Here is a 22,231-nt window from a genome sequence, read left to right as displayed (position 1 = left end):
GAGTTCTTCACGTGCTTTATCTCATCAGGCAGACTGGGCATAGGTTTGTCCATCCATCCATCCATCTAGTCATTCATTCACGTATTCATTCATCAAATGTCTTCTTGAGCACCTCCTATGTGCTAAGTGCAGTTCTGGACTCTGGGGACACAGCGTTGCATAAGACAAAGGCCCGGCCCCTGATCGGCTGACATGCTTGTGGGGGGTGAGGGAGAAGGCAAGGTGCGCTGTCGAGACAGTGAGAGGTACGACGGTGGGAAAGGAGGCAGAAGAGAGGCGTGGAGAACGCGTGGAGGAACGTTGACATTTTAGACCAGGTTGGAGCTGGCCTCCTGCAGCGAGTGTTGCCTTTGAGCAAAGATACGAAGTAGGTGAGTCAGGTGGGTCTCCGGGAAGAGCATTCTGGGTGAAGGGAACTCACCAGGCAGTGAGAACGGATTGGTAGATTTCAGAGACTCTCAGGGGAGTGGGTCAGAGGAGTCTCGGGGACCAGATCTTGCAAAGCCTCCTGGACTGTTATCAGGTGGTCCGTTTCATTGTGCAGCTGGGGAAACTGAGGCCTAGGGAGCCCCAGGTAGATATAGTGCTCTGGTCTAGAGTCCTGGCCCCCTGTCCCCACTTCTCCCAGGGTGGTTGAGGTAGGAGTGGGGCCATGAGGGGGAAGGCCTGCTCCCCACTCCCCCTGCTAAGGGGCCCTGGCCCCCAGGGCATGATCCTGCAGATCTCAGGTAGCCTGCCCAGCCTCAGCGGCATGGAGATGACCTGTGACTATGGCAATGACATCCGCACCGTGGCCCGGGTCCCAGGCCCTGCCTTTGGCCACCAGATCGCCTACTGCAACCTCCTGCCGAGGGCCCAGTTCCCGCCGTTCCCACCCCAGCAGGGTAAGCACCTTGCTCACTGGGTGGTGTCCTGACGGCACAGCCTGTGAGGTTGGTGGAGACCCCAGACCCCTCTGTCCTCCCCCTGGTCCCCCCGGTCCATTTCCCCGGTCCACTTCCCCGGTCCATTCTAGATCACGTGATTGTTGAGATGTCTGTGAGGGTCAACGGGCGGAATATCGTCAGAGCCAATTTCACCATCTACGACTGCGGCCGCGTTGGACAAGTGTATCCCCACGCTGCGTGAGTGGGTCAGGCGCGTGCCCCTGGGCAGTGGGCAGGAGCATGGGGTGGCGGGGGGGGGGGGGTTCCGCTATCAGGAAGACCCTTGGAAGAAGTATGGTGGTGTCCTGGAGGCAGATAGGATCCTCGCTTGTTCACTTGCTAGCTCATTTACCACCTGCAGACCCTCGCCTAGCTTCCGTGGGCACTCGGGCTGCAGGGGCAGAGAGAAAGGCTTTCACCACACTAACTTTCGGCTCCTAAAGGCCCTGCTTGTCTCTTTGCTCCTTGCATACCTCTTGCAGCGGGGAGCTCACTATCTTGAGTGCCTAAGCCCCTGATGATGCAGAAGATCTTTCCCTTCTGCGTTGGGATCTGCCTCTTGGGTCCCAGTTCCCGGGGGCAGGGGTGAAGTGAGGGTGGGGAGCTGAGTGTGTGAGGGGTCCCTTGTCTTCCAGCTGCACCAGCTGCCTGTCGGCACAGTGGCCTTGTTTCTGGTGCACCCAGCAGCATGCCTGTGTCTCCAACCAGTCACGGTGTGAGGCCTCACCAAATCCCACGGTAAGTCAGGCCTGAGGGGGATGCCCTCTGCCTCTTTCATTACCATTTTTTTTTAGTATGTTGAGAACATCTCCACGTCATTAAATTTTCTTCTGGCACTAACAGTTGTGCCAGATCTAACAGCTGTGCTCGGTTCATCACGTAACAGCGCGTTTAACCAATCCCCTATTGTTGGATATGTGGATCGCTTCCCGTTTCTTCTTGTGTTCTAAAATAGCCCAGGCGTGGTGTGTGTCCTTGATTAATCCCTGGAGGCCAGTTCTAGACATGGCACTTCGGGGGAGAAAGTGTGGCCATGATGTTTTTACACCTTTAACTCAACTGCCTCCAGAAAGTCTGAGCCTGGTTAAACTTCCACCTGGAGTGGGAGGGTCCCTTTCTGCACCTTTTGCTGATACTGGCTAGTTTTTTGTTTTTGTTTTTTAAGATTTTATTTATTTGCAGGGTGCCTGGGTGGCTCAGTGGGTTAAAGCCTCTGCCTTTGGCTCAGGTCATGATCTCAGGGTCCTGGGATCCAGCCCCACATTGGGCTCTCTGCTCAGCAGGGAGCCTGCCTCCTCCTCTCTCTCTGCCTGCCTCTCTGCCTACTTGTGATCTCTGTCTGTCAAATAAATAAATAAAATCTTTAAATATATATATTTAAAAAAGCATTTATTTGCGAGGACAGAAAGAGCATGCGTTGGGGGGAGGGTAGAGGGAGAGGGACAAGTAGACTCCTCGCTGAGCAGGGAGCCCAACATGGGCTCGATTCCAGGACCCCGAAGATCATGACCTGAGTGAAAGGCAGAAGCTTCACTGACTGAGCCACCCAGGCATCCCAGTACTGGCTAGTTTTAAATTTCACCTGTAATATTTTCCAACAACCCTGCGGGATCAAGGCAGCTGTCCCCGAGGCCAGGAAATACCAGACTGGGACCTCGAATCCAAGCCCTTCTGGTTTGGAGCCCATGTTCTCCTGTCTCCCCCAGGTCAGGAGTTGGGCTGAAAGGCCCTCACCTTCGTCTCCCCATGGTGCTGGGGACCCGAGGGTGGGTGATTCCTTGGGCAGAGAAGGTGAGCTGGCTTCAGGAACCACAGGCTTCCAGGTCCAGTTTCTTCTGCCGGTCCCTTGAGCCCTGCAGCTGGCCAGGATCCAGGCCCTCCTGGGTGCTCTGGAGCGGCTGGATTGAATCAGTCACACTGGGGTGGGCCTGGTGGGGAGAGTTGGGGGACAGGGCGAAATACAAATGAAAATACCACATAACTCGTGGCTGGTTGGTTTTTGTGGTGTTTATTCACACGGTGGCCTCCTGCCTTTGCCCCCAAATCCTCTAAGGCCACCCCAGCCTCGGGCCAGGGATGACCAAATGGGATTCCCAAGGCTTTGGCTGGGACCATCGTGCTCAGCCAGGTGGGATGGCTAGACTGGTACCAGGGTTCTGAGACCACAGTTCATGCCCCTTTTGACCTCTGTCTTGTATGAGAGCTGTGAGGGGTCAGGTTAAGGCACTGAGTCCCTCCCTGCCTGAGGCTCCTCTCTCCAGGAAGGGGATGTTCCTGCCCCATTTTCCAGATGGTGGAACTGAGGTAGCCAGTATGGTCCTGGGGGCCCTGGTTCCTAATAGGAGGAGGTCACCCTGGGCATGCCTCCCAGGGAAGCAGCCCCAGTCCCCAGAGCATCTGAAGCCCCAGCCTCTTGACTCTGGGCTCAGAGAAGCTTATCAGGAATCCTCCAAGCAGGTGCAGAGATCAGTGTGCAGCTGCAAGGGGTGGGGGCTCCATGGCCCACACCTGGAATCCTCTGGTCTCTGCACCTCCTGCCTGAGCCTCAGAACTGCTTTGCAGAAGAGTCACCAGGAGTTTAACTTAAAGGACTGACACAGTAACATGGGCCTTCTGGCACTGCGGGAGAGCATCAGGGGTGTCCATGTGGCCAAACCTTAGGGGAGGCCCCCAGGCCTCTGCAGTGAACGCTAGGTTTCTGGTCCCGGCCAACTGGGATTCCTGTTCTCATTTGGGGTCCGCATGTCCCAGCCCCCAGCCAGGGCTCGGTACAGAGCAGCGACTCAGTGAATGAGAACATACAGCGTATGTATCGCAGCCGGAGTCCTGTGCTCTCACCTACAGGAGTGGTGGGGTGAGGAGGACCCCACCTTAGCACGGTCCGTTCAGCATTGATCGGGCACCCTTTGTATGCACGAGGCAGCGGGCAGGTCCCAGTTAGACATAGTTCTGCTCTCCCCATCACGAGTCAAGAGCCGGAGGTGTGTGTTGTGGCTGTGTGATCCTGGGCAAGCTACCGAACCTCTCTGTGCCTTCTTCCCCATCACCTGTTTTGCTTGCTGTAAAGTTGTCCACTTGACTTCTTTAAAATGGGCCTCCTTCGCTGTGCTGGGAATCTGGAACTGCGCCTGGGAGTTTAGTTAGCGCCATGCGTGGCCCATTGTAGGTACTCCCTAAAAGGCCCCTGTGCTACCTAGGAGCTGTGACCACTTTACTGGGTGGGCCAGGGAGCCCTTCTCTGGGAAAGGGACCTTTGTGCAGGGTCCTGACAGATGCATAGGAGCTCGCCAGCCTGGAGATGTTTCTGCAGCAGCATCTTGTAAACCGCCCCCGCCCCGCTCCAGGTCTGCTGATCTGGGGGCCAGGAACTGGGGTGGGGAGCACAGAGAGGGCCTGTCTTAGAGCATTACGATAATCTGGGAAGAGAAGAGGCAGCAGCCCCCCCCCCCCACCCCCCAGGCCTGCAGAAGGCTCTGAGACTGAAGTTGGCACTTAATTACATCTCAGCCGTGCGGGCGCCATGCTTCTGGTCAGGTGGTGGGCTGGGAGGTTTGCACATCTGTCTGCACCCCTCGAGCTCTGGGGGGAGACAGTAGGGCTTGCGCTAGGCCAGGGAGATGTCCCTGGGGAGCTGCCAGGGCCTGAGTCTCCTGTTATTTTCCCTAGTGGGCACCAGAAGGAGAAAGTGGAGGGGAGAAGGGAAGGGAGGCCAGACCCCTTCGATGGCGTGGCTGCATCTGTGAACCTGAACTTCATTAGGAGCCAGTGAGAAGAGTGGTTTGGTAGGGACAGGGGAAAGCTTAGGGGGCTGTGAAGGTACAGAAAGGTAGGAAGGGACCCTGTGTGGTGGATTCAAGGCCCCTGGGCCAGCCGTGTATTGGGACACCAGTTCTTGACCCTTGAGCCTGGGAGAGACAGCAAGAAAGTCTGTGAGTCCCATTGTGAGGACAGGTGAGACCCTTTGTGAACCAGCACATGCTGGGCTCCCATTGGGCTTGGTGGTACCTCCCAGCACTGCCTACCGAGCCTCTGTCCTCGTTCCTGGTGTCCCACCTTCTCAGCTCTGCTAGAATGCGGGCAGTTAGCTATGGTTTCCTGAACTTGCAGGCTCTGCCCCATGTGGCACTCCAGCAAGGGGAAAAGCCACCCAGCCTCTTTTTGACGTGTCCATGGCCTGGCCTGGAATGGGACAGGGAGGCCCCTGTCCTTTGGTTGCATGTGAGGAAATCCTAGTTCAAACTGGCCTTGCCCCAACAGAATTAATTGACTTGTGAGTGTTAAGTCTGGTGGTTGTATCACCTTCAGGTACAGCTGGATCCAGGGGATCCCACCACGTTGTCGGGGCTCTCTGCTCTTTTGGGCAGGCTCCATGCTCAGGCAGCCCTCTCCTCTTGGTAGCCAAGTCAGCCTCAGCAGCTCCAGGCAGGCTCCTGATTTCCTGGCAGCCCCAGAAAACTAAAAGAGCTTCTTTCTCTTATTGGTTCTACAGGAGTCCTGCAGCTAACTTTCACTGGCTGAACTAGGGTCACTTATGCTCTCTGAACCAATTGCTGAGGCCAGGGCAGGCCTGGGACACCCGCCTATCCCTGGGGCTGAGGAGTAGAGTCAGTCTTCCCAAACCGCAAGCCTGTGGGGGAAGTTCCCCAAAAGCCAAGCCAGGCTTGGAGGCAGATGGCTGGAGGCTAGTAGCAGACACTCCAGCTGGCCCCATGGAGGGTTAGCCAACTCGGGGGGCGGGGTGGGGAGGAGGGACCGAAGGAGGGCAAAGGTGTGCCAGGACCCTTAGTCTTGGTTCCACTCCATAGAATGGGAATAAACATCGACGTGGCCATGGGATCATAGATAGGAATCAAGGAGAATGGGAGGCCCTTGGGAGGTAGTCCCATGTCATTCCCTCTGAGGAGCCTCCTGTGGAAGCTGCCCCCTCTGACCCTTACTCCCCAGCCCCTCCTATCAGCCGCTGACCCACTGGTGGGGTGGCGCTGGGAGGACAGAGCACAGAGCCCCCAGCTAGTTGCAAGGCAGAACTGTCAGCGGCCATGCAGACTGATTGCAAACATGTGGGTTCCATTCTCTCAAATTCCATGGGGTTTACATACGAGACTGTGCCAGACAGCAGCTTGGAGGGACAGAGGTTTGTGTGCGCTCACACTGAGCTGGACACAAGCTCCTCCCTCCCGGCCCTCCAGAACCATCGCCCAGGAGGCCTCGCCCTGGCCTGGCCATGCTGCTGTTTCAGCCAAGGCCTCTGCGGTCTGCACTAGGCGCCACTCTTGGGGCAACAGAGCAGTCCAGGCGCGGCTTCTGGCCTGGTGGTCAGCAAACGGTTGGGACAACCAGGAGGGCTGCGGTGCTGCCCATTCCGTAAAATGGGTGCGATGATTGTGCCTACCTCATGGGGCTGTTGGGAGTCAGGATTTGGTGAGTTAATACAGTGTGGAGTGCTCAGAACCGGCCAGGAGCACAGTGAGGGCTGTGTGAGCTCATGGCTACCACTGATGCTGACATGGGGAGCACCCATTGACCTCGAGGTCCAGTGGGATGCTGGGTCCCTGGGGTGCCCTTTAAGGAGCTCCCTGTCCAATTAACAGTAGGGAGAAAAGACCCTCTCAAGTCTATCCCCAGAGGCCGTTGCCCTGGTTGGGTGACCCCAAGGTGGACACACATGGATTGTGGTGTCCCCAAGTCTGTCCCCAGCCAAACTTGGGCAGGAGGAAGACAGAACAGGAAGCCCTCTGGGCTGGAGAGTGGTCAGGCCTTGGTGTAGTGGGGTTGCTGCTGAGTCCTCCGTCTTCCTCTCTCTCAGGCTCTTGGCGGTCGGGCTCGGAGTGTGAGGAGGCAGGACACAGCCCACGGAGCCCCCAAGTCAGAAGAACCTAGTTCAGGGTGAGGGCTTCAGAGTTAAAGCTCAGAGAGGTCACTAAGGCAACAGAGTGTGCACAGCCCTGCCCCTTGGTCTCTGCCCCTCGCCCTAAGCCTCAGGTTCAGGCCCGTTTCTGGCCTGGGAGGCAGCCGGTAGGAGTTCAAAGACCAGCTCTGCCCTCTGACCTCAGGTATATCACCACCTGCCCTCCTTCATTCCATCCCTTCCTTTTTGGAGGTAGCCCCTGCTCTATCAGGCCTCAGTGGCTGTACTGCCAACACGGGAATGCTGATGCCCAGGCCTGCCCTGGGACTCTGGGGGCCTGGCACCTAGGCCCAGAGGCTGTGACTCTTGCCTGAGGCTATGGGGAGGGCTGTGGAACCTGGTGGCACCAGGGTCCTCAGAGCCCGTTTCCCACGGGCCATCCAGAAGCCTGGAGTTCCTTTTCCTTGACTCATTTAACACGTGTGAGCCTTGAAGCCGAGTCTTAGAGAGTGGGTGCAGTCCCTCATTTTATAGTCAGGAGAGATGAGGCTCAGAGATGGAGAGGCCAGCCCCGGAGCAGCCACGGGGGCACTGGTTCCTTCACTGGGCAGTTTATTTCATTGCTCTGTGCCTCAGTTTCCTCATCTGTAAAATGAGGTCAGTAAAGCCTCCTGCCCCGACGCTTGTCTTGAGGGTCAAATGAGATGGTGTGTGGGAGGCGCCGAGCTCGTCAAACTCTGGGGTGGCGGCTGTTGTGAGTTTATTCCTGGTGTTTCTCACCTCGCAGGCTGGCAGGCACATCCGCGGGGAGTCCTGTCCCTTCCGAAATGCTCCCGCGTCAGCTTCTTCTCCTTGTGTTTTGACTGCAGAGCCCTCAGGACTGCCCCCAGATTTTGCCCTCAGCCCTGGCACCCATGCCTACTGGCAGCTCCCAGAGCATCCCAGTGCGTCTGGCCAATGCTGCCTTCCAGGTAGGTGGGGGCCAGGCCCAGGCGGGGCGGGAGGCTGGGGAGAACGCGTCCTGGATGAGGACCCACGCTGTGGGCTCTCCACTCACACTCTGGTTTTGTGTCTCTGAGTTTCCAGGTTCTGTCTGAGAGAGCCCCAGGGTGGTTGCAGGGGGTTGGAGGAATGAGAAGTGGGTGGTGAGGGCCCAGCCCAAGGGACGGCAGGCTGCTAACAGCTCCTGAGGGAAACTCTGGCCAGGACCCACTATATATGGAAATGCTTTGGTGGGGGACCCCCAAACTCCCCTACCTTCCAAAGCTCTCCCGGCAGAGCTGGGCCACAGCCCACAGGTGGACCTGGTCCTCGTCCGGCCCACCCCACCCCAGGCTGAAAAGTGGTTCTGGACACACTTCTTCAGTTCTGGCTGGCCTGTCTTGCCCGAAGCGTGGCCCTGTGCTGCCCCACTCCCCACTGTCCAAATGGGGAAAAAAAGACCTGGAAAGGGGAAGTAGATGTACATGACATAGGGCTGGACTTGCACCCTAGCCCTGGACTCCCGAGACAGTGCTCTTCCCTGCCATCTGCCTTCCCCTACTCCCCCCCCCCCCCCGACATGGGGAGGAGGAGATGCAGCTCCTTTCTGGGTCCCTCCTGGAAGAGTGTCTTGGGTGGGAAGCGTTGGCGAGTTCTGGAAGTGTGCCAGCCACCCCCTCCCCAGCTCCTGGGGAGTCACCGTCTGTTGCTTCCAAGGGGGGGTGGAGGCCTGTGACAGCTGTCACACGTGGGGGCCACGTGCTGGGCATCTGGGATGTGTCAGGCAGCCTCGTGGCTGGGGCCAGAGCTCTGTGGGGGGCGGGCACCCTCTGATTCCACCCTGCCACATTTGGGACAAGAAGGGGCCTGGGCTGGTATGGAGGACAGAGCTGCTCCCTGGGGTTATGGGAGCCCGGCAGGGGGAGGCCCAAGCCCTGGGTTTGGATCCTGGCTGCCACTTCCCAGCTGGGGAACCTGGGGGACATATGTCTACCCTCAGTGTGCCCGAGTGATCCTGGCACTCCTGGCCTTGGGCCTGCTTCTAGAACATGAAGGGCAGGGTAGAGGCAGGCAGAGCCCCCTGCCTGGGCTCTGCAGCAGGCCTGTTTGCTGGGCCTATCTCTTGGGGAGCCCCAAGACAGTTTGGGCTTGCTGCCCCGAGTGGCTAAGACCTGGGTTCAGAGACTTAAGAAGACAGACCCCACCACCACCACCACCTGCCAAGCTCAGCATGGGCAGATGAGCTCAAGAGCCACCTTCCTGTGAAGGGGGAGACCGGGCAGGTGGGGGGTGAGGTAGGGGGTTGTTGACCTGTGTTTTCCTCAGGGTGTCACATCTGCTAACACAGGGACATAAACAGGAAGTCCTGCCACGAGGCTGGCTGAACATGCTTGGAACCTGGGTTTGTTCAGTCAGCAGATATTCATCGATACTGTTTCCCGGAGGCCTGTGCTGGGCAAGATGAGGCTGGGGGGGTGGGCCCTGTTTAGTTAGTCAACAAACATGTATGGAGCACCTCCTGCATACTAAGAGCCCGCATATATTAGTCACCCACAGCGTGCAACCTGCTAAAGATACATCAGCTCCTGTTTCCCCAGCAACCCTACAGAGCAGGGAAGCTTGTTTCTATTGCCAAGTTTAGAGGACCAAGGCTCAGAGAGGAGGACCACTAGCACAGGGTTGTACAGCTAGGAAGTAGCAGAGTGTGGGATTCAAACCAGTGGAACCTGAGCTCACTTGCTGACCTCCACTGCCCTTGGAGGGGTCACAGGGGCTGAAACCCAGCCCCAGCCCTCCCCAAGGTGCAGGGAGACCAATGTAAACAGAACCTGGGCAGGGGGATAAGGGTGGTCCTCAGCATACAGGGTGGGGGCAGGCTTTAGGAACTTCTCAGAGTCCCAACAGGCACCCAACCCCCTGCCAAATGAATGAATGATCAAATGAGGGGCACCCACCTGATTTAAGGGGAGGGACTGGGAAATCTTTGGAATATGGGGCATTTGAACTGGATTCTGAAGGCTGTGTTGTTGCGCTGGGTGGGTAAAGGGGAGACAAGTTATTTGGGTGGGAGGAATGGACCGGGCAAAGGCCCGGGGGCAGGGCGGCCTGTGCCATGTCAAAAAGCATCCTGCCATGGCTTGGGCGTCAGCCTATGGGAGAGAGGAGGGGGGGGGTTAAGGTTCAAAGAGCAGGTAGACTCTCCCTGAGGTGCACCTTGAACGCCAGCCATGCTGGAGAGTCAGGACTTTATGAGCTGAGTAAAAGGCCTTTGGTTTAGGCCACTGGGGCATGCTGGTGAGGTTGTTAATGGCACGGAGAGCTCAAGGCCAACGTTCTAGGTGTTCATGTACTCCTTGTCTCCCTTAAACATCGGACATGAAGACCAGGAAGGACATTCTGCGGCGGGGAGGGGCCTGGGAGTAGGACTCAGCCCACTCCTCAGGGCAGTAGGCCGTGATGCGCTACTGGCGGAGGCAGAGGGTGACGAGTGCTGATCCCACACTCCTCGGCGCCCCCATGTCTTCCAGGGCACAGCCCTAGAATGTAGCTTCGGGCCAGAGGAGATCTTTGAAGCCATGTGGGTGAATGAATCCACTGTACACTGCAACCAAGTGGTGGTGAGTGGTACGGCCCGGATGTGTGTGGGGGTGGGGGAGGGGTGTGGGGGGAGGCCTGCACAAATCCAGATGCTGTCTCCTTCCTTCCCACCTCGCTTCCTCTTTTTGATCCCCCCATCCTCAGCATCCCTGCCCTGTCCTCTCTCCAGGACATCCATCCCCTCCCCCAGCAGAGACCTAGACGCCGCTCATGCCCTTCGTGCTCTTTCTTGTCCTTTGGCAGCTGCACACGACCCAGAAGAGCCAGGTGTTTCCACTCAGCCTCCAGCTAAAGGGGCAGCCAGCCCGATACTTGGACAGCCCTGCCCCCATGACAGGTGGGGGCCCCCATCTACCCCATGTGGCCACAGGGGATTCAGTCTTAATGGGTGGGGCTCTCCCTTGGGGGACTCAGCGAGTGCTCACTGCACAGTCCCAGATGTCCTGTCCTGTCGTTCCCTAACACACAGGTTCTCAGAACCGAGCCTGGCCCATCTGTACTTGGTCACTGGCTCAGTATATTCATTCACTGGGCAGCTCCTCTGGGCCAGGTATCTCTGTGCTAACGGCTGTGCAGCTGCGGGCGCCTGCTTAGCCGTCCCTCTCTGAGCCTCATCGTCCCCATGGGACATGAGGCACAGACCCTTTCACGGAAGGCTTGGCGAGGATTTGCTGAGATGATGCACACAGATCTCACATTCATGTCTGGGACATGAACCCCCAGATCATGGCTGGTGTCCTTGCTGTTCCTACATGGACTGAATCAATTCCCCAAGAACCTGTCCCTGGGGAGCCTCGGCCACCCCTGATGGACATGGGGGCCTCCATCCCCACCGTGAAGACCCCAGAGAGACCCCAGCAGCAGCCTGAATACCCAAGGCCCTGAAGAACCCTTCCTGCGCTCCCTCTTGGGCCCCTCCGAGCGTCTGAGGCCCGGGCGCCCACAGAGCCCACGTTGCTCAGTGGTGGGTGAACAGTCCCACTCAGGCCTGGGTGTGAATCCCAGCCCTGCCGCTCACGGGCTGTGGGACCTTGGGCAAGTCCCTTCTCCCCTCTGAGCTTCAGTCTCTTATCTGTCCAGTGGGGCTAGTAAAGAGCTCCCCGCTGACTGAATCGGGGTGAGGACAGATTTTAATGAGGCTGTGCTGCACTGTGCTGAGTGCAGGCCCTGGGGGGGTTGGAGGACAAGGACTCACCTCTGGCGGGAGGTGGGGGGCATCCCTGCGAGAGGGAGGGTGCAGAGGGCACTGTGGTCATGGGGCAGGGGGCTGACCTTGTCTCTCCTCGTCTCTCCCAGTGGAGGTCTATAACTGCGCCATGGGCAGCCCCGACTGTTCTCAGTGCCTGGGTCGGGAGGACCTGGGACATCTGTGCGTGTGGAGTGACGGCTGCCGCCTGCGGGGGCCCCTGCAGCCCCTGCCTGGCACCTGCCCTGCCCCTGAGATCCGTGCGGTAAGTAAACCCCCCCCCCCCCGCCCCAGGGGGCCCATCCTGCCCACGTGCCTGCGTGTGTGACACACACGGCCACTTGCTTGGGCCCCCACACCCGTGGCTCCTCTGCTTCACATGGCCAGGCGTGCAGAGTGACCTCCTGGGCACTGCTGGGGGCTGGGCCCCCTCCATGCCATAGACACAGCCGTGAACACAACACACAGCACCCTCGACCCGGAGCTCATGGTGTCGTCGGGGAGCAGGGTGGGCAGTAATAAGTAAGGAAGTCAGTAACTTACATATAGAAGATGGTGAGTGCTATGGAGAAAAACAGTAAAGTGGGGAGGCTGGGATAGGAGAGACGCTGGGGCTTGCGTATAGTTTTTATAGTGAGTTCAGGAAAACCTTGCCGATAGGGTGGTAATAACCACTGAGCCTCAGTTTTAGGGAAGAAAGTCTTAGGTCGGGATTGTCACGGGCTTAGCCTGGGTCAGGTGCCCTGCTCTGGCCGGGATGCAGGATCCTGTGGTGAGACATCTGGGAGCAGACCTCATTGTCCCCAGGAGACCCCCCACCCCACCCAAGTATCCTTGACTTTGTGCACACACACTCTCATCCCCACACCCATGTGGGCTCAGTAACCCACACGCACACCCTCCATGGCAGTCCCAGGGACCTGTCAAGTGAAGGGCGGTCCCAGCCCTCTTAGAGCCAGAACCTTCTCCTGAGCAGCAGGTGGGCGTGGTCCTGCCTCCCCCTGGGCAGTAGTGGGGGAGGGGGAGGCTGCTGGTGTCCCAGCCTCAGAACTTTCTCCATCCTCTGTCACCTGGCAGATCGAGCCGCTGAGTGGCCCTTTGGACGGCGGGACCCTGTTGACCATCCGAGGCAGGAACCTAGGCCGGCGGCTTAGCGACGTGGCCCATGGCGTGTGGATTGGCGGCGTGGCCTGTGAGCCTCTGGCTGACAGATACACGGTGTCCGAGGAGTGAGTAGTGGGCAGTCCCCGGGGCGGTTCTGATTGACTTCTAGCGACCCGCCCCCAACAGTGCCAGCCACAGCTCTGCCCCCCCCTCGGCCATCCCGCCCTCCTCGGCAGCCCGCAGCTCCCCAGAAATGGCCCACCGCCATTTGGACCTTGCTCAAGCTGTTCTTCCCCCTCCTGGTGCGTCCTGCCCTTTTCTGCTCTGGCCACTCGTCTCACCCTTCAGGTTCCCCTTTCAGTGCCTGCTGCCCTGGGAAGCCCTCCCAGGTGTCCCTAGACCAGCTTCTCTTCCACAGAAGCCTTGCACTCATGAAAAACAAAACAACAAAAACCTTGCAATTAACAAAGTGTGGGGCTGCCCGTGTGGTCCAAAGGTCTGGGCCTGCAGCTGTGGGCCGGCCCAGAGGGGCTCTAGAAAAGCAGGGACTAAGCTGGATTTCCTTTTGGGGGACTGTAAGGCCAGCTTGCAGAAAGACCGTCAGTCTCCCGGCCTAGTCGGTGTTCTTATGGTTGGAGAACATTTGGTCCAAAAGACCAGCCCCTTTCTCATAGGGTTGCAGAACTGTGGGAGAGTCCTGGGGAAGAGCCTAGCATCAGGGTGACAGTGGGGGGTTTCAGAGTGACTGTTTGCCAAGTGACAGGGAATGGTTTCGGTATTTTGATGTGGGTAATGCCTTTGGGTGTCCTGGCCGCGGGGCTGCCCCCGCTGTGAGTGGGCAGGGCTGATAGCGGAGTGCAAATGCGGGGTGCTCCCACACCGTCAGGGTGTACGGGGGGCATTATTCAAGGGAGGATACCCAGGCCCCGAGATCCTCAGGCTGCTCCGCTGACCAAAGCCACCTCCCCCCAGGATTGTGTGTGCCACAGGGCCAGCGCCAGGGGCATTCTCAGACGTGGTGACAGTGAATGCCTCCAAGGAGGGAAAGTCCCGGGAGCGCTTCTCCTATGTGGTAAGAGAGGCCACATCCACCTTCCCGCCCACCCCACCAGGCACATGCCTGAGGAACGGCCTGAGGCCTGACCACCTCTCTTCCTCCCCACAGCTGCCCCTGGTCCAGTTCCTGGAGCCTGACAAGGGCCCCAAGGCTGGGGGCACCAGGATCACGATCCATGGGAGCGACCTCCATGTGGGCTCCGAGCTCCAAGTCCTGGTGAATGACACAGAGCCTTGCACAGAGCTCGTGTAAGCCCCTGGGCTGGGCCACCCCTTCTAGCCCAGGGTAACTGGAAGGCTGGGGGGCTGGAGGGGTGGAAGGACATCCCTGCACCAAGGATCACTTGGGTCTCCACTGGCTGTGTCCCCTTGGCCAAGCCCCTCTCCCTCTCTGAGCCTCAGTTTCCTCATCTGGTAAGAACAGTAGTTACGAGTAATACTCTGGCATACAGTAGGCACCCCATAAGTGACAGCTGCAGCGAGAACGGTGATGATTGTGCACATCCTCAGATCCGCTGATATGTCTGCCAGCAGGGGTGTGGTCCGTAACCTCTGGATGAAGTGCGTCTGTCTTTATCATGCACTGACTGCGCACCAGGCCCCAAGGATGGGCATTGCTGTGGCTACCAAGAAGACTGCAGCACAGTCAGAGCGGGGGAAAGCAGACATTCCCACAGGAAACAGGAACATCTGAGACAGGGAGAAAAATCAGTGCTTTCAGAATCGCTCCACAGCAGGGATGGCCATTGAGAGAGGAACCCTGGAAACTCTTCTTGGGTGTTGTGGGATGGGGTGGAAAACTGGGAAGGACAGGCAGGGTTTGAGGAAAGGGAGGGTGTTGAAGGTGGGGAGCACAGCCCAAGCAAATATGGAAACAACAGGTTTCTGTGCAAGGGGCCAGAAGCCCAGGCTCGGGCCCTGTCGAGGAGGCCTGGAACCCAGGCCAAGTGCACAGGCTCCTGCCCTGGGCGATGGGACAGGCAGGAGTGACCCTGGGGGGAGGCGGGGCCGTGCCGACCGATGCCACTGCCTTCCGCAGGCGCACGGACACCAGCATCACCTGCACGGTGCCCGAGGGCACCCTGCCGGCCCCTGTGTCTGTGTGTGTGCGCTTCGAGCACCGGGGCTGCGTACGCAGCAACCTCACCTTCCACTATATGCAGAACCCCGTCATCACGGCCATCAGTCCCCGCCGCAGCCCTGTCAGGTGAGACCGCTGGCCTGACCCCCGCCCCAGGCTGAGCCTGTTCTCTGGGGCTGCAGGGGGGCTGACAGGCTTGCCATCTCCCACAGTGGCGGCAGGACCATCACCGTGGCTGGCGAGCGTTTCCACATGGTGCAGAATGTGTCCATGGCTGTGCACCACATTGGCCGGGAGCCCACGGTGAGGGGGCACAGGGCCAAGGCGGGTGGGGAGCAGCCTATGACCCTGACTGCCCAGGCCTCACTCTGCTGCCTCTCTCTTGCCTCCCTCTCTCTGTCTTCGAAAACCTCCATCATCTCTTTCCATTTCTCCGTGTCTGTCTGCCTATCCCTCGCCTTGACCCTGGCCCTCCCCTGCCAGCTCTGCAAGGTTCTCAACTCCACCCTCATCACCTGCCCATCCCCGGGGGCGCTGAGCAATGCATCTGCCCCCGTGGACTTCTTCATCAACGGGCGGGCCTACGCCGATGAGGTGGCCGTGGCCGAGGAGCTGCTGGACCCCGAGGAGGCACGGCGGGGCGGCAGGTTCCGCCTCGACTACCTCCCTGACCCACAGTTCTCCACGGCCAAGAGGGAGAAGTGGATCAAGCACCACCCCGGGGAGCCGCTCACCCTGGTTATCCATGTGAGGGCCCAGGGGTGCGGGGTGGGGTGGGGGAAGACATGGCGGGGCCGGGCTCAGCCATGGCCCTTGGTGAGCACCCCTGCTCTGCTCCCGCAGAAGGAGCAGGACAGCCTGGGGCTCCAGAGCCACGAGTACCGGATCAAGATAGGCCAAGTGGCCTGCGACATCCAGATCGTCTCGGACAGAGTCATCCACTGTTCTGTGAACGAGTCCCTGGGCACAGCCGAGGGCCAGTTGCCCATCACGGTGAGTGAACAGGGCGCCCCAGGCGGAGGCGGCCCTGGCCCCCAGCCCTGCCCCATCTGCTTGAGTGCCAACCCCTTCCCCGCATGCCATGCCCGGGCCAAGCATTGTGCTCAGTGGATGAGGCAAGGGGAGCAAAGCAGAGCTTTACATCCCCGCTTGACAGAGGAGGCCCCAGCATCCAGGTCAGTGATGGGCATGAGATAGGCCTGATGGGGCTGGACCTTCAGAGGCCATAAGAAGTTGTCCCTGTTTGACTTGATGCCCCCTCCCCCCCCCCCCCCGGAGTCTGGGCTTCCAGTCACCATGTAGAGTCACAGAGGGGAGGGAAACAGGAGGAAGGCAGAGAGGGCCCAGAAATGGGACCTTTTCTATCTTGTACCTGCTTGCATGCCTCCTGGGATGGGGAGCTCCCTCCCTCCCAGGCAGCTGGTGTTGCCCAGGATGGGCAAACACTGACCAGGAAAACTTCCTTTCACCTGCACCCCAGTCCCAGTTATGCCCTCTGAGTCCTCAGACTTTGCCTGCTCCCTGGGTCCTTGAACAGCCCTCCAGGTATGGTGGGCTGCAGCCAGGGCCTGTGAACTGCCCTGTCTCTGGTTCCTCCATGGCTCCTGCCAGGCTGTAATAATGAACACAGCCCCCTGTACTGAGCACGTAGCCTGTCATATAGCCCTCAGGGCAACTTGGGGAGGTGGGCGTGGTTATCTCTGCGTTCCAGATGTGGCAGCTGAGGTTCAAAGAAGTTAGGTGGCTTGCCCGGGGCCCCACAGCTAGGGAGGAGAGGCGCCAAGGCACAAGTCCTGGGAAGCTACAGCCCCTCCCCCCACCTCCGTGCAGATCCAGGTTGGGAACTTCAACCAGACCATTGCCACGCTGCAGCTGGGGGGCAGTGAGACGGCCATCATTGTGTCCATCGTCATCTGCAGTGTCCTGCTGCTGCTCTCTGTGGTTGGTAAGGAGCCCTTCTCTCACGACGCCACGCCAGACCTGCCCCACCTTGTCCCATCCCCTCTGAAGACTGGCACATAGGAGAAAAGGCATGATGGGTGGGGGACACAGCCTGCGCGAAGACCAGGTGTGCCCTGGCTCCGGCTCACGCAGGCAGAACGGGGGAGATGCTGGGGGGTGTGCTGCCTCCAGGCTGCGGACCCCGCGTGCCTGGCACAGGAACGCGGAACCTTGTCCTCTAGGCCCTAGGGAGCTACTGAGGAAACTTAAAAGAGCGTCGTTCGGGAAAGATTAACCTACGTATTTGGTAGGCTGCCCCACTGTTAAAAATCGTGATTATGAAGGTGATATGGTTGATCCTTGAACAACGTGGGGGTTGGGGTGCTGACCCCGCACAGTCAGAAATCCACAGATAAGTTTTGATTCCCCCAAAACTTAACTACTGGTAGCCTCTTGTTGACTGAAGCCTTACTGCCAACACATTTTGTATGTTACTTGTGGTACATACTGCATTCTTACAGTAAAGTAAGCTAGAGAGAAGAAAATGTTATTAAGAAAGTCATAAGGAAGAGGGGCGCCTGGGTGACTCATTTGGAGAAGCAGCGAACTTTGGCTCAGGTCATGGCCCGGGGTCCTGGGATTGAGCCCCGCATCGGGCTCCCTGCTCAGCGGAGAGCCTGCTTCTCCCTCTGCCTGCCTTTCTCTCTCTCTCTTTCTGGCAAATAAATAAATATTTTAAAATCTTCAAAAAAGAGAAAATAGTAAGGAAGAAAAAAAATACACAGTTCTTACTGTATCTATTTTTAAAAATCTGTGTCGAAATGGACCCACACAGTTCAAACTCAGTTGTTCAAGGTTTGGCTGTGTGTGTGTGTGTCTGTGTGTTTCCCGCTTCCCCAGCCCAGAAAGGGACTATGATCTAATACTGGTGTATAATCTTTTGTGTTTCGTAATTTTTGATCTTTTAAATGTTTCACAAGTTAACACCTGGTCATTGTGGAAGGAACTAAAAATGATAAAGAACAGAGAACAGAAATCACCCATCATTCTCTCACCTAGGGAAAGTCACTGTTTACCATTGTTTTTTATGGAATTATAATTGACATTATTATATTAGTTTCAGGTATACAACATAGTGATTCAGTGTTTTTATTCAGTTACCATCTGTCACCTTACAAAGATATGACAATGTTATTGACTATATTCCCTACGTTGTACATAAGGTCCCCGAAGCTTACTTATTTTTTAAGTGGAAGTTTATGCCTCTTACTCCCCTTTACCTATTTCATCCAATCCTCCACCTCCCATCCCTGTCAACCCCCACATTTTTCTTGGCATCTATGAGTCTGTTTCTGTTTTATTTTGTTCTTTAGATTTCACATGTGAGTGAAATCACATAGCGTTTGTCTTTCTCTGTCCTACTTCGTAGCATACCCTCTAGGTCCATTCATGTTGTCACAGATGGCACTGATATTTTTCAGGGCTGGGTAATACTTCACTGTATCAATACACCGCGACTTCTTTATCCATTCATCTATCTGTGGGCACTTGGGTAACTTACGCGTATTGTCTATTGTAAATGATGCTTCAGTGAACCTAGGGGTGCATGTATCTTTTAGAATTAGTTACTGCGTTTTCTTCAGGTAAGTACCCACAAGTGGAATTGCTGGGCCCTAGGACATTTGCATTTTTAATCTCCATAATATTTTCCACAGTATGATGGTTGCATCAATTACGTGCCCACCAGCAGTTTACCAGGGGTCCCTTTTTCCCACAGCCTCACCAACACTTGTTATTTCTTGTCATTTTGATACCAGCCATTCTGACAGGCGTGAAGCGATATCCCGTTGTGGCTGTGATTTGCATTTCCCTGATGATTAGTGATGATGAACATCTTTTCATGTGTCTGTTGGCCATCTGCACGTCTTCTTTGGAAAATTGTCTGTTTAGGTCCTCTGCTCATTTGTTAATCAGATTGTTTTTTAGTTGTATGAGTCTTTATATATTTTGGGTCTCAACCTTTTATTGAATATATTGTTGGCCAGTATTGTCTTCCATTTATTTGGTAGGCGGCCTTCTTGTTTTGTGGATGGTTTCCTTCGCCATCCAAAAGCTTTTTAGTTTCATGTAGTACCATTTGTTCATTTTTGTTGCCCTTGCCTGAGAAGACATATCCAAAAAAATATTGCTAATACTGATATCCAAGAGCTTACTGCCTATGTTTTCTTCTAAACGTTTATGGTTTCAAGACTCACATTTAAGTCTTTAATTCATTTTGACTCTATTTTTGTATATGGGGTAAGAAAGTGGTCTAATTTCATCCTTCTGCATGTGACTGTCCAGATTTCCCAACACCATTTATCGAAGAAACCGTCTATTCCCCATTGTGTATTCTTGCCTCCTTTGTTGAAGATTAATGACCTTGTAAGTGTGAGTTTATTTGTAGACTCTATTCTAGTCCATTGACCTGTGTGCCTGGTTTTATGCCAGTACCATACTGTGTTGATTATAATAGCTTTGTAGTATAGTTTGAAATCTGGGAGCATGATACCTCTTGCTATGTTCTTTCTCAGATTGCTTTGGCTATTTGGCGTCTTTTGTGGTTCCATTTACATATTAGGATTCTAGTTCTGTGAAAATTACCACTGATATTTTTTGATAGGGATTACATTGAATCTGTTGATTGCTTTGGGTAGAATGGGCATTTTAACAGTTCTTCCAATGTATGAGCAGGGTATAACTTCCCATTTTTTTTGTGTCATCTTCAACTTTTCTCATCAGTGTCTTTTAGTTTTCAGAGTACACCTTTTTTTACCTCCTTGGTTAAGTTTATTCTTAAGTATTATACTCTTTTTGATGCAATTGTAAATGATATTGTTTACTTATTTTGCTTTCTGAATAGTTCTTTATTAGTGTATAGAAACACAGTAGATTTCTGTGTATTAGTATTGTATCCTGGGACTTGACTGAATTTGTTTAGTAGTTGTAATAATTTTTTTGGTGGTCTTTAGGGTTTTCTGCATATATTATATGATCTGCAAAGAGTGACAGTTTTATTTCTTCCTTTCCAATTTGGATGCCTTTTATTTCTTTTTCTTGCCTAATTGCTATGGCTATGACTTCTAAATGTTGTGTTGAATAAGATTGGTGAGAATGGACATCCTTCCTGATCTCAGAGGAAACAATTTCAGTTTTACCCCACTGAGTTTAATATTAGCTGTGAATCCATCTTACATGGCCTTTATTGTGTTGAGGTACATTCCCTCTATACCCACTTTGTTGAGAGTTTTTATCATAAGTAGATGTTGAATTTTGTCAAATTATTTTTCTGCTTCTGTTGAGATGATCATATGATTTCTGTCCTTCATTTGTCTGTTAATGTGGTGTATCACATTGTGTGATTTGTGGATGTTAAACCATCCTCTTATCCCTACAGTGATTCCTATTTGGTCATGGTGTATGATCCTTCTAATGCATTGTTGAATTCAGTTGGGTAAAATTTTGTTGCGGGTTTTTGGACCTTGGTTCATCAATGATATTGGCCTGTAGTTCTCTTTTTTTTGTAGTGTGTCTTTCCGGTTTTGATATGAAAGTAATGCTGGCTTCATAAAATGAATTTGGGATTGATCGTTCCTCTTCACTTGTTTGGAATTATATCAAGAGGATAAGTAGTAACTCCTCTTTAAATGTTGGATAGAATTCACCAGTGAAGCCATTTGGACCTGGACTTTTGTTTTAGGGGAGTTTTTTTGATTACTGATTTGATTTCATTACTAGCAGTCAGTCTATTCAGATTTTCTGTCTCATGATTCAGTCTTTTTTTTTTTTTTTTAAAGATTTTATTTAATTTATTTATTTATTTGACAGAGAGAGAGATCACAAGTAGGCAGAGAGGCAGGCAGAGAGAGAGGAGGAAGCAGGCTCCCTGCGGAGCAGAGAGCCCGATGCGGGGCTCGATCCCAGGACCCTGAGATCATGACCTGAGCCGAAGGCAGCGGCTTAATCCACTGAGCCACCCAGGCGCCCCTCATGATTCAGTCTTAAAAGATTGTGTATGTCTAGGAATTGGCCCATTTTTTTCCACAGGTTGTCTGATTTATTGGTGTAGCCAACCGTATAGTATTCTTACCTTTTGTATCTCTGTGGTATCGGTTATAATTCTCCATTTTCATTTCTGATTTAATTTAGTCCTTTTTTTTTCTTGATGAGTCTGAGTAAAGGTTGTTGATTTTGTTTTTTCAAAGAACCAGCTCTAGGTTTCATTGATCTTTTATATTGTTTTTTAGTCTGTTTCATTTATTTCTTCTTTGATCTTTATTTCCTTCCATCTCCTAACTTTGAGTTTTGTTCTTCTTTTTCTAGTTCCTTTAAGGTTAAATCATTTGAGACTTTTCTTGTTTCCTGAGGTAGCACTATGAACTTCCCTCTTAGAATGGTTTTTGCTGTGTCCCAAGGATTTTGTTCTGTTTTTTGTTTTGTTTTTTTTTTTTTTTTTTCATTTTCATTTGTCTCTCTGTATTTTTTTATTTCCTCTTTGACTTCTTCATTTACCCATTGGTTGTTTAGTACCATTTTGTTTAGTCTCTACATGTTTGGGCCTTTTCCTGTTTTCTTCTTATAATTAATTTCTAGTTTCATACTGTTGTGGTCAGAAAAAAATGTTTGATATTACTTCAGTTTTCTTAAATTCATTGAGGCTTGTTTTGTAGCCTAACATGACCTATCCTGAAGGATGTTCCATGTGCACTTGAAAAGAATATGTATTTTGCTGTTTTGGGATGTTATGTTCCATATGTATCTGTTAAGTTTATCTGGTCCAACGTGTCGTGGAAGGATGATGTTTTCCTTATTGATTTTCTGTCTGGGTGATCTGTTGATGTGAGTTGGGTGTTAAAGTCTCCTGCTCTTACTGCGTTGCTGTCTATTTCTCCCTTTAGGCCTGTTAACATTCGCCTTGTATGTTTAGGTATGTTCAGTGCATTGATCTTTACAAATGTTGTAATGCTCTTGTCAGATTGACCACTTGGTCATTATGTAGAGCTCTTCTTTGTCTTTATTACAGTCTTTGTTTTAGTCTATTTTGTCTGACGTAAGTCTTGCTACCCCAGCTTTCTCTTCATTTCCATTCGTATGAAACTTGTTTTTCTACCCCCTTCCTTTCTGTCTGTGTGTGTCCTTAGATCTGAAGTGAGTCTCTTGTAAGCAGCCTATAGATGGGTCTGGTTGTTGTTGTTGTTGTTGTTTTTAATCCACTCATCTACCCTATGTGTTTTGATTGGAGAATTCAGTCCATTCATATTTAAAATAATTATTGATAGCTGTGGACTTACTGTCATTTCATTAGTTGTTTTTTCGCTCTTTTTGTAGTTTTTCTCTGTTCCTTTCTCTTCTCTTTCTCTCTTCCCTTGTGGTTTGATCATTTTCTTTAGTGGTATGTTTAAATTTCTTTCCTCTTCTCTTTCTTTTCTTTTGTGTATTTTATGATCTTTCTTTGTGGTTACCGTGTGGTT

General features: G+C 53.8%; 1 protein-coding gene across 2 annotated transcripts in view; it reads left to right on the top strand.

Moving 5' to 3' along the window:
• PLXND1 (plexin D1) overlaps window positions 1-22,231 on the top strand; it is a 56,826-nt gene that overhangs the window by 22,677 nt on the left and 11,918 nt on the right. For both annotated transcript variants that reach the window (XM_045990702.1, XM_045990701.1), the window contains exons 6-20: window positions 707-884; window positions 1,016-1,124; window positions 1,562-1,664; window positions 7,644-7,745; window positions 10,284-10,373; window positions 10,597-10,690; window positions 11,650-11,804; window positions 12,617-12,768; window positions 13,616-13,715; window positions 13,809-13,948; window positions 14,739-14,906; window positions 14,993-15,083; window positions 15,264-15,527; window positions 15,624-15,773; window positions 16,611-16,725. In XM_045990702.1, the coding sequence (XP_045846658.1) occupies window positions 707-884; window positions 1,016-1,124; window positions 1,562-1,664; window positions 7,644-7,745; window positions 10,284-10,373; window positions 10,597-10,690; window positions 11,650-11,804; window positions 12,617-12,768; window positions 13,616-13,715; window positions 13,809-13,948; window positions 14,739-14,906; window positions 14,993-15,083; window positions 15,264-15,527; window positions 15,624-15,773; window positions 16,611-16,725 (2,011 nt within the window). The remainder of the gene's footprint in view (window positions 1-706; window positions 885-1,015; window positions 1,125-1,561; window positions 1,665-7,643; window positions 7,746-10,283; window positions 10,374-10,596; window positions 10,691-11,649; window positions 11,805-12,616; window positions 12,769-13,615; window positions 13,716-13,808; window positions 13,949-14,738; window positions 14,907-14,992; window positions 15,084-15,263; window positions 15,528-15,623; window positions 15,774-16,610; window positions 16,726-22,231) is intronic.

The sequence above is a fragment of the Meles meles genome, chromosome 20 (assembly GCF_922984935.1).
Source record: "Meles meles chromosome 20, mMelMel3.1 paternal haplotype, whole genome shotgun sequence".
NCBI lineage: Eukaryota > Metazoa > Chordata > Mammalia > Carnivora > Mustelidae > Meles > Meles meles.
This window is presented reverse-complemented; position numbering and strand designations above follow the sequence as displayed.